This window comes from Sinocyclocheilus anshuiensis, unplaced genomic scaffold (genome assembly GCF_001515605.1).
Source record: "Sinocyclocheilus anshuiensis isolate Anshui unplaced genomic scaffold, SAMN03320099.WGS_v1.1 scaffold1236, whole genome shotgun sequence".
NCBI lineage: Eukaryota > Metazoa > Chordata > Actinopteri > Cypriniformes > Cyprinidae > Sinocyclocheilus > Sinocyclocheilus anshuiensis.
Genome location: NW_015546096.1, coordinates 585,310 through 596,256, shown reverse-complemented (window position 1 = coordinate 596,256; position 10,947 = coordinate 585,310). Strand labels below are relative to the sequence as shown.

At 35.5% G+C, this 10,947-nt stretch overlaps 1 protein-coding gene and 1 non-coding gene across 4 annotated transcripts in view; one reads left to right on the top strand and one right to left on the bottom strand.

Annotated features, from left to right (window-relative positions):
- Positions 1–1,553: 1,553 nt before the first annotated feature.
- The window catches only part of LOC107700254 (latent-transforming growth factor beta-binding protein 3-like), a 45,112-nt gene continuing 35,718 nt past the window's right edge, over positions 1,554–10,947 (bottom strand). For 2 of the 3 annotated variants that reach the window (XM_016501859.1, XM_016501861.1), the window contains 12 exons: positions 10,250–10,369; positions 8,460–8,588; positions 8,192–8,362; positions 8,014–8,097; positions 7,794–7,922; positions 6,704–6,841; positions 3,964–4,104; positions 3,523–3,681; positions 3,120–3,281; positions 2,472–2,561; positions 2,245–2,376; positions 1,554–2,107 (listed from right to left, as the gene is read on the bottom strand). In XM_016501859.1, coding sequence (XP_016357345.1) covers positions 1,956–2,107; positions 2,245–2,376; positions 2,472–2,561; positions 3,120–3,281; positions 3,523–3,681; positions 3,964–4,104; positions 6,704–6,841; positions 7,794–7,922; positions 8,014–8,097; positions 8,192–8,362; positions 8,460–8,588; positions 10,250–10,369 — 1,607 coding nt within the window. In that variant the 3' untranslated portion in view covers positions 1,554–1,955. The remainder of the gene's footprint in view (positions 2,108–2,244; positions 2,377–2,471; positions 2,562–3,119; positions 3,282–3,522; positions 3,682–3,963; positions 4,105–6,703; positions 6,842–7,793; positions 7,923–8,013; positions 8,098–8,191; positions 8,363–8,459; positions 8,589–10,249; positions 10,370–10,947) is intronic. The other variant, XM_016501860.1, reaches the window with a different exon arrangement.
- trnam-cau (transfer RNA methionine (anticodon CAU)) lies at positions 5,119–5,191 on the top strand. The gene has a single exon. It is a non-coding gene; the product is annotated as a tRNA-Met (tRNA).

Sequence of the window (10,947 nt, the reverse complement as noted above, 5' to 3'; positions counted from 1 at the left end):
CTAGTGCTGTTTATAGATTAAATGTTAAAACGGCTTTCCATACACGCACATGTATACACACGAAAACGCCGGAGTAGTGTAAACGACAGGCGTAACCGTAGCAGAAAGTTATGCGTTTTAAAACGAAAACGCACTAGTGTAAACGGGGTCTAAATGACCTTCAACTAACGTTATAGACAGAGAGAGAGAAACTAACTAGAAATGCTTTGGCAATATAAAGCTTTACGGTTTATATGAAGAAGAAAGTCTTGAATGTAAGCATTTTATAAATGTGTCTTCGTGGATGTGTTTGTTTCAGAAAGAAACAATGTTATATTTGTGTTGTTCTACTGCCCCCTAGTGCCAGAAACAAAAAAAAAAAGAAAAAAAGATTGTTGTTGATTTTGCCACTAGGCGGAGGTAGAACACCACAGACTTTCAACATTATTAGCACGACTATAATACTGACTCTCTGAGGAAAGTGTGGAATGTGAAGAAGATTGTACACACACCAAAACAAGGTGCTTGTATTTTATTTTTTAAACAAGTTCCCTCAATATAGTTACATTTCAGTAATGGTTATGTAAAGCATATTTCCATCTCTGTAAACCAATCACATCATAATGTAATAAATCTAAGAGCTGATCATTTTGTTCATCTTAGCACAAAATAGCATGTGCTATAGTAGCTCTATTACTATTGTTGTTACTTAATTTCTTTCTCTCTTTTAGAAGTGTCTGAGCAGATGATACTACAACTGGTAGTTGAACGAGTGTAATGATGCAATTTTCAAAGCAGCAGTTCTTACTCAAAGCAAAATTAGACCAGTTTTTGGAATCAAGTAGTTGATATGATTGAGAGTAGACCCAATATTTTGTGTTCAATTAGGGATAATGTCTATAGAAAGATAAACAAGCTGACAAATTTTCCCTCACCGTACAGCCACTGCCATTGTCTTACTACAATTGGCCCCAATTTCCTACACCAAAACACCCCGCTACAGCCTAATTATAATTAATGAAATAAAAAGGACAAATATATAGAGAAAATCACAGTCAGCAGCACTAAGCATTGAGTTTGACTTTTTTTTTTCTTGTTTATTAATGTATCTTAATTTCTTTGGTATATGCACTTGTGTAGTTATTAGGTCTAGTTTTTTTCTGTGAAAAATAACCTCGCAGTTCTGTCTCATTAAGAAAGCAAAAAGTATTTAAGAAGCTGAAAACTTTTTTTTTCATTCTGTTTCAGTACAACTTCATATAAAAGCGATAAGGTTCTCAGTGCAACCAAAGAAAGATGACAACGGTTGCATTATCAAATAAAGAAAACAATGTACAAAGCAAATTAATAGAACAAAACACTATCCATGGTGAACAACAAACAGACATCAGTACAAACAAAGGAATATCACAAAAATCAAATGATCGTTGATATCAAACTGAAAGAGGGCAGACACCAATAAGAAAAAAAGACTTGAAAGTCTTACAAATTTAAATCTTAAAAAATAAGAAAAATTAAGAAATACAAAATATTTTTTCAAAAAATAAAAAATACAATATTTAACAAAATATTGAGCTATAATAAAGTTAACCAAAACGTGCTGAGCAGCAACATAATTACAAAAAAAATGAACCCACTTAAGTTAGAAGACACATTTCATCCAATGACAATCCCTCATCCAGCAACAAACACATTTTCAATTGGGTGCAAACAGATATGAATAAAAGTATACAATAAAAGCAACATCTTAATATTTCAGAAGTTAATGATTCATTCCCAACATAAGGACATAACAGGAAATGAGAATGCGAAACATGAAATGTTTTTTTGTGTGTGTTTATGGGTAAAGGTTCATAATTGCAGTTATACTAGATTTGACGATGTGTATTAGTGGTGGCATCTGAATTTTTCTGTATGTACATGAGAGAGAGTGTGGGCTGTAGAAGCGTTAACTGTGTGGATGAGCCGCAGTGCTGCTACTTAGCCCTAGTGCGTATACACACGTTTGGTCGGCGTGCCGCTACAAATCCGAGTTTACAGTGACATTTGAATGAACCGAGGGTGTTAATACAGCGTGCATTCTTGCAGGGACTCTGCCCTGTCCCTCGGCCCGCACACTCATCGATATCTAGAGGAAGAAAGAGAGAAAAAGCCTCAAAATATGTCTATCCATATACACTTACAAATGATGAAATATGTCGACTTCAGGAACATGACCTTAATGATTATGTGTGGGTGTGTTTGAGGATCTGCATTCATACTCGCCTATACAGCGTGTTCGCGAGTGGTCCAGTACAAATCCAGTATTGCACTCGCACATCGTACCCAGATAGGAGCGCACGCACCGTCCATTAGCACAGCTACACTCGTCTGAGTCTTCCTCTGAACTGTCTCCCTCTGAACAAGTGAGAGTGACAGAAAGAGTCATGAATAACTCAGCCAGTTCTGAGTCTTTCTATTTAGCTCAAGGTGAATAACACTGGCAAGGTCACCTGGGTTGTAATTGGAGAAAGCTGCCAGGAAGTCCCCCTCTCCGTCAGACTCAGTCTCCAAATGCATCTCACACAACCTGTTAAAAAGCACTGCACAGTGCACACACACCGAAACAGAATAAAGGAAAGTTATGTTTGATATTTCATTTCATCTTAGTACATCACAATTTCATCCTTTTCTACCTGCTTTGCTAATGTAAAAAAGAAAATTCAACACTGACAAATGTTTTTTTCTCTTACGTTCATTAAAAAAAAGTTTGAGTAAGATGTTTTTTTTTTTAAGAATTTAATACTTTTATTCAGAAAGGATGCATTAAATTGATCAAAAGTAACAGTAAATACTTCTGTTTTTTACTTTCTATTCATCAAAAATCCTAAAGAAAAACAAAATGTTTCCCATTTTCCACAAAATATTTACTGTTTTCAAATTGATAATAATAAGAAATGTCTCTTGAGCAGCAAATCAGCATGTTAGAATGATTTCTGAAGGATCATGTGACATTGAAGACTGGAGTAATGGCTGCTTTGCCACAGGAAAAAAATGACATTTGAAATTAAATTCAAATTGAAAAACCATTAAGAATATTTTACAATAGTACTGTTTTTCTGTATTTTTGATCAAATATATGCAGCCTTTTTTTGCGATACCTGAATTTCTATTTGGACAGGTCCGGCACTCTGGGCCCCAGCCTCGACCGTAGTGACAGCAGCACTCGGAGTACGTCACCGTTAGCTCATTTCGTGGCATAGTGCACATAAGATCCTCATCAACCTCCTGGAAACATATGTCCTTATGTGCTGCAGTGCGGTCTGAGAAAGACAGAGATAAGCAGATGATGGAGGACATGAAAAAATAAACAAAATACATAGAGGTTTCACAGAAGAAATGGCAAAGTAGATGGAAACAAAGTCATCTCCAAGGCTAACACTGCTAAAACACCTTTAATGGTCCATGCTCAGCAGTCATGTGGAAAACCGAGGTTCAGAGCAATAACTTGTGGACTGTCAAAAAAAAAAAAAACAGTTTCCACCAATCACTTGTGATACCCACCATCATAGACGCATTGCTTGAGGGCTGCACTGAAGGTGTGTGGCTGCTTGCAAATGCAGTGGAAGGAGCCGGGAGTGTTGACACATCTCCCGTTCCTACAGTAGGAGGGATCTTCACACTCATTCACATCTGAAAGGTGCACCACAGACACACCCGTTACTAAAGAGATATACAGAGAGAAGGACAGATAGAGAGAGAAAAGCAGGAGGGAGGAAGACAAGGAGAGAGACATCAGAAGCACACAGTCTTGGGTGAGAACTTTGATAAATGCCTGGAGTTATTTCATCTTTACTATTCCAGGAAGTGCAGTTGAATTTCTTAGGAAATTAATAGCCCAGCACATTTTGTGCCATAATAAAACGGACCTTCTGTATATTACATTATAAGAACTCATGCCATTTTTTTATTAGGACTGTGATGTTCCCGTAAAACTATACTCACCCGCTTGCTCCTCAAGTGTGACACAGCTGTTACGGTCAGTTGCCAGAATCCAGGGAGGAGTGCAGATGCAATAATAGGAATCTTGGGTGTTTACACAGTGGCCATTTTTGCAATTAGCAAGGTCCAGACATTCATCCACACCTGAAGCAAAAAATGTTACATCAGTAACATTATTTTTTAAATAAATAAAAAATACATTGGCTAGTGGCTACCGTTCAAAGGTTTGGGGTCTTCTTTTGCTCACCAAGGCTTATTAAATTTTACATGTTACATTTATTTAAAAAAATGTGAAATATTAGTAGAATAAAAAAAAAACAGTTAAAAACAGTTTCAAATGTTATTTATTCCATCTCTGCCATTACTACAGTCTTCAGTGTCACCTGATCATTCAGAAATTATTCTGATATGCTGATTTGATACTTAAGAAACATTCTTATTATGTAAACAATGGTGCTGTTTAACATTTTTTAGGAAACAATTTTTTCGGGGATTCTTTAAGAAATAGAAATGTCAAAAGAACAGAATTGATTTAAAACAAATAATTGGTAACATTATAAATTTCCCTAAAACACCATGCCGCATTCTGCTCCTTTGCTTTAAAGTGGTGTGCTATCACTCTTCCCATGTAATCAAAATCAGTCAAAACATGTAATGTTACGTGACTAACGTTATATGTAGTCTCCTGCCCGATAAAAAAAAAAACAGCTAAAAACGCACTGAGCTAGGAAAAAGACATTGTTTCCCAGACGGCTTTCTGCATGAGCATTCCGAGGCGGTACAAAACACAAACAACTGGGCTACTTTGGGCTTCAGATGTGGGCTTAAATGGACTAATACATACAAAAATATGTAAAGAGTGAATCATTCAGTGCTCTTCACTGAATAACTTTCGTAACTTATAAGAATCAATATATATTTAATTAATATGGTGATGACTATGCAGTGTTTTATTTACATTTGATTATTTTATTCAATTTCTGTACAGTAGACTATTATTTTTAGTAGGCTAAATTGTTTATTTAATTTGTATCCTTTTTTAAAGGTTAAAGGTCCTTTTGTGGTTTTTATGAACGCACTGACAGGGCCCCCCTTACAGATACATTATGTGTCAGAAACATGTAGCTGTGTCACTACATAAAGCAGGTGCAGGACACAGCCTTGTTGGCACAGTAGGCAGCGTGTCAGTCTCATAATCTGAAGGTGGTGAGTTCAAGCCTCACACGGGGCAGAAGCTTTTTAATAAGGTCGCTTTTAGGGCTGTAACGATTCACTCGTTTTCTCGATGCATCGATTACAAACCCTGACGATGCAATGCATGGATCTTGAAACATGATTTTTGAATCGTGAATCGCCGATTTTGGACAGTAATAGATTTAAAACGCTAAGAATCGAATGAATCGCGATTTCTACAGCGATTCAATGCTTTCAAAATATATACACATTAAATTACTACAAGCACGATTGAATGGAGACATTGAACAGTGTTCGTGCCCTCGCATCTCTCCTTCACGCGCTCCACTATTTATGTCTGCATTCGTCTCACTGACGCAGCTGATGTGTGATCTCTCCTTAGCCTACTCGTGGGCCAGTAATGCTAAAGTGAAGTAGTTTTACTTTTCTGTAGTTTTTCAATGGCTCTCTGTCATACCGACGACATTACCTGAGCAGTCGAAGGCAATGTACGAAGGAAACTGTTTAAATAACAACAGCATTAACAACAACCTTGAAATAAGAGCGCAAGGTTTATCTGAATCAGATGAATGAAAGTAGCGTTTGTTGCTATAGCAAACAGAGTTAAACACTATAGCATTTTATTATATGAAAATGAGATAAAGAAGTTTTCGCACTGAAAGAGAAGTGATCTCGCGCTCATAGAACTTAAGACATGCCAGGCTATATCTGCAGCTAATCTGAATAAAAAGCAGAATGAACTGAAACGTTAAGACAATAAACACAATAAATAAATACAATTTATGAATGATGCAGTGCTAATTGACATACCATTTATTACAGTACAGAAACTATAAAGTATATTTTCTACCTTATTTTGTGCAGAAAATTGAAATAACTGTTTGTAGTATATAAAACAATCATAACATTTCCAAAAGGAAAAAATTATAGATTACAAATGATTGATTATTGTCCAGCAGAGTATTTGATTTGACAAATTCAAAGTAATAGATAAGAAAATAATTAATAATAAAAAAATAATAATTATAATAATACATACATACATAAAATTATTGTATTTGACATTTCTGTCACTTCTGAAATGATGGCTACACCCCTGGTGTGACAAAATGTTAAGCCTATACATAATACTTTTAAAGCTCTTTTTTAAAATCTTGGCTTACATAAATTTTTACGTATGCCATGTCATGTCATAGCATCATTAAACTAGCATCTAACAATGGACAAAAGTGTTTTTTTTCTCTAACCTATGGTTCTGGCTGCTGTGTAATTTGCCCCCTGACTAAGCATTTAAAGAATTTAGGGGAAGCATTTAAATAATCCTGTGAATGCACTTAAAGAATGCAGAATCGAATCATTAATCGAATTGAATCAAATTTAATTGTGAATCGAATAGAATTGAATCGTTCTAAATTTGCAAAAATTGTCCTTGAATCGGATCGAAAGCCTATGAATCGTGAATCGAATCGATGAATCGCTGTCTACCCAAAGATTCACAGCCCTAGTCGCTTTACTACCAAGTGTGACACACCTGATTATAAACACATACCTGTAACTGTGGGAAAGACACACTTCTTTTTAGAGGCATCAGGGACCCAGGGTGGGTTGCAGGTGCAGTAGAACGACCCTCGGGTGTTCACACAATATCCGTTGGTACACAGGGACTCGTCATGACATTCATCCACATCTACAGGGGGAAAGAGACACAAAATACTATTAAGGAATTTTACAATGCATTTGAGTTTGATAAATATGAAAGATGAAGGTTTATTGATGTGTTGGTATGTCAAATGGGGTGCTGTACCCATGTTATTCTACTGCTCCCTAGTGGCTGACACACAAAAAAAATCCTTCTTTCTGCCACTAGCCGGCAGTACAGCAGCACAGAAAATCTTTCCTTTTCAATATCGGTATCATACTGGTTTTCTGAAAAATGCTTTTAATTTTATTTTTGGTGGTTTTGAAAAATAATCTAACAAGGACTGCTTGAACCACTGCAAAATTCTAAATTATATAGCCCATTACAATGCATGACAAAAATAACTACACATAAGATTTACAATTATTTGATAATTTACCAAAAATTTATTTCTTTATTGTATTTGCAAACAAATCATGGCATTGTACAAAATATTGTACTTTTACACAAAACTGTTCCAAAGTTTGTTAATATTTTTTAAATAAATCTCTTATACGCACCAAAGCAGCATTTAAACAATAAAACAATAATATTGTGAAATATTGCAATTTCTTTTCAAATAACTCTTTTCTACTTGAACATATTTTAAAATGTAGTTTATCCCTGTGATGGCAAAGATGAATTTTCAGAAGCCATTACTCCAGACGTCAGTGTCACGTGATCCTTCAGAAATCATTCTAACATGCTGATTTGGTGCTCAAGAAACATTTCTTATCATTGTCAATGTTAAAAATAGCTGCACTGCTTAATATTTTTTGTAAAAATCATGATCCATTTCTTTTCAGGATTTTTTGATTCAAGTTCATTACAATGTAACAATGAAAAAGTCTGTAGTGCCAATCCTTTCTTTCCAAAAAAAAAAACTTTTAAACTGTAGAGTATATGTCCGTGTTAGTGTGTATATAGACAGTAAAATGTGTGTATTTGTGTGTGATTTTACCGATACATTCCAGTAGATTGCTGTCATAGTAAAATCCCTGTTGGCAGTAGCATTCAAAGCCAGGCTGTGTGTTCATACAACGTCCCTCCTTACAGATCTCATTAGAGAACAATACACACTCATCGATATCTACAAAGAGAGCATGAAAGTCAGAGGATTTAATTTATTATGTGAGGAAGTGTGTTTGTGTTTCTAAATACACATATGTATGCACATATACCTCTGTGCAAAGACAATCCATATTCCATCTTTCCTTCCTCATGGTAAAATCCTCTGCCAACTGGACACAGAGAGAGATACTCCGCTGGAATAAGACAGACAACATCAATCAAACACTGATGGACCAATTTACCTTTCATCCATTATTAATAAATACATGTAATCATCTGTAATCTAACCTGAGTGGTAGACGGGACAGGGGTAGATCTCGCAGTGATCTCCCCATCCCACACCGATAGAGCAGCAGCACTCCTGCTTAGTAACGTTGGTCGCCAGGACGCTATCACAGAACACGGTGTCATCTAGATTTAGGTAGCACTCCTTCTTATCATTCCGAACTATCTCAACCTCTGTGTGGAAAAAACAGAAACATGTAAACCAAACTTCATAAAAAAAAAAACAGGCAATGCAAATTCATGTGATCAAACGTACTAAACCAACTCTCACCTTCACAGCTGTGTTTGTCTTCAGACAGTCTGAAACCATCGTTGCACACACACAGATATCCAGCCTGTCTGTTTTCACATACGCCGTGAGGCTGACACAGACTCCTTTCCACAGTGCACTCATCTATATCTGAGAGAGAGAGAGTAAAAAGGTGAACAAGAGGACCAAGACCAAGATAAGGAACTGGGTGATGCAGGGCCGGCGCTAGCTATAGGCAGAGCAGGCTTTGAGGAGGGGCCTCCATAACTAGCATCCCCTATATGCCAGTCCACCAGTCAAGACGGGCAGCAAATACTAGCCTCATTGTTCATTGGATATAGTTGAATTGTCACTCATCTGCAATTAAACCAATTAATGTTGCTGTTTCAAAGCGGGTCCCGCCTTCTGAAAGTTTGCGTAACAAACACATCCTTCAGGTGCTGAAGCAAAAGGCTAAATAGGCACGCAAAGAAGTATAGCTCCTAATGCAGGTGTGTGAGTTGTCATCATTTTGGAGTGACTGCAATGTATTCTAAATATAAACTTATTCTATCGATCAGCATAAATTCTGGAAAGATCATTGACTGCTTTATTACGAGTATAAAAGAGCGCGAGCGCCGTTGATGCGCCCAGACGCGACGCTTTGAATTTGCGGGTACAATGAATGACATTGCGTCGGGAGCTGATTAGCAAAAAAGTAAAAGCCGAAAAAAAAAAGTATTTAAAGTTAAAAAGCAAACACACTAGAACATTTTTTTTAATGTTTCAAATAAAGGATCTCAGGTGTATCGTCTAAATTCTGCTGATGATTACACTACTGCTCTAACATAATTTCAGTTTCAACTAACTAGAAAATTATTGTGTCTTTCTCTTCCACTTGATTTGTGTGTATATATATCATATTTAAGGTAACAATGCAATACATTATCATATAATTGATATTAATAATATGACAATATCTGTAGTCAATATTGATCAAATGGGAGGGGGAAATCCTGCTCATACCCAGCTAGGGAAAGTGAAGTGGTATTCTGGAACTGTGAATAAATTGAATAAAACAGCAAAATAATAATAACAACAACAATAACATTTTACCAAACAAAAAAGAGATTAGATAAAGTTTGATTGATATATACATACAGTACCGGTCAAAAGTTTGGACCCATTCAAATTTTTAAAAATGTTTTTGAAAGAAATTTTTTATGCTCATCAAGCCTGCATTTATTTGATCAAAAATACAGAACAAATCAGTAATATTTAGTAAGGATATGTTAAATAGATAAAAAAGTGATAGTAAAGAGACTTATATTTTTTATAAAAGATTTATATTTTTTTATTTGTAAACAACCTTTTAATAATCAAAAATCCTGAAAAAAGTATCACAGGTTATAAAATAAACATTAAGCACTGTTTGTAACATTGATAATAAATCAACATATTAGAATGATTTATGTAGGATCATGTGACACTGGTCTGACTGGACTGGAGTAATGGCTGATGAAAATTCAGCTTTGCATCACAGAAATATATTTTAAAGTATAGTAAAATAGAAAAACATTATTTTAAATTGTAATAATATTTCACAATATTATTGTTTTTTTTTCTGTATTTTTGATCAAATAAATCCAGGCTTGATGAGCATAAGAGACTTCTTTCAAAAACATTCAAAATAGTAATGTGTTCTAACTTTTGTACAGTATAAGTAAAAATATGCCAAATTAAAAATTAAATGTTGAAAATGAATTTTGCCTAGGGCCTCCTAATGTCTAGAACCGGCCCTGGGGTGATGTAAAAAGTGTGAAATCCCATACCCTGGCATCGGCGCCCACTGACGAGCATGTATCCTTTTTGGCACTCGCAGCGGTAAGAGCCCATCGTATTGATACAGCGTCCTCGCTGACAGTTGGAAGCTCGCTCACACTCATTAATATCTAAAGAGATAAAAAATATTCTTACTGATTCACGTATGGTGTGCATTAGTGAATTGTTTCAGCTGTATTAGAAGGGTTACAAAAGATATATGCTCACTATCATTCAAAAGTTCACGTTCCAAACCCGTTGAACATAAAAAGTTATTTTGAAGAATGCTGGAAATCAAACAGTTGATGGTCCCCATTGACTTCCATAGTATTTCTTTCCCTACAATGGAAGTCAATGGGGACCAGCAAATATTTGGTTCTTCAAAATTTGTCAAAATATCTTCTTTTGTGTTCAACAAAAGAAAGAATCTTATACAGGTTTGGAACGACATGAGGGTGAGCAAACAATGACAAAATGTGCATTTTTGGGTGAAAAAGATTTCTATTTCAAATAAATGCAGTGCTTTTGAACTTTCTATTCATCAAAGAATCCTGAAAAATATGTAGCACTGTTTCCACAAAATGTTTTAACAGCACAACTGTTTTTCAATGTTGATACTAAGAAGAAATGGTTCTTGAACACCAAATCAGCACATTAGTGAACTGAAGTAATGACTGCTGAAAACACAGCTTTTCCATTACAGGAATAA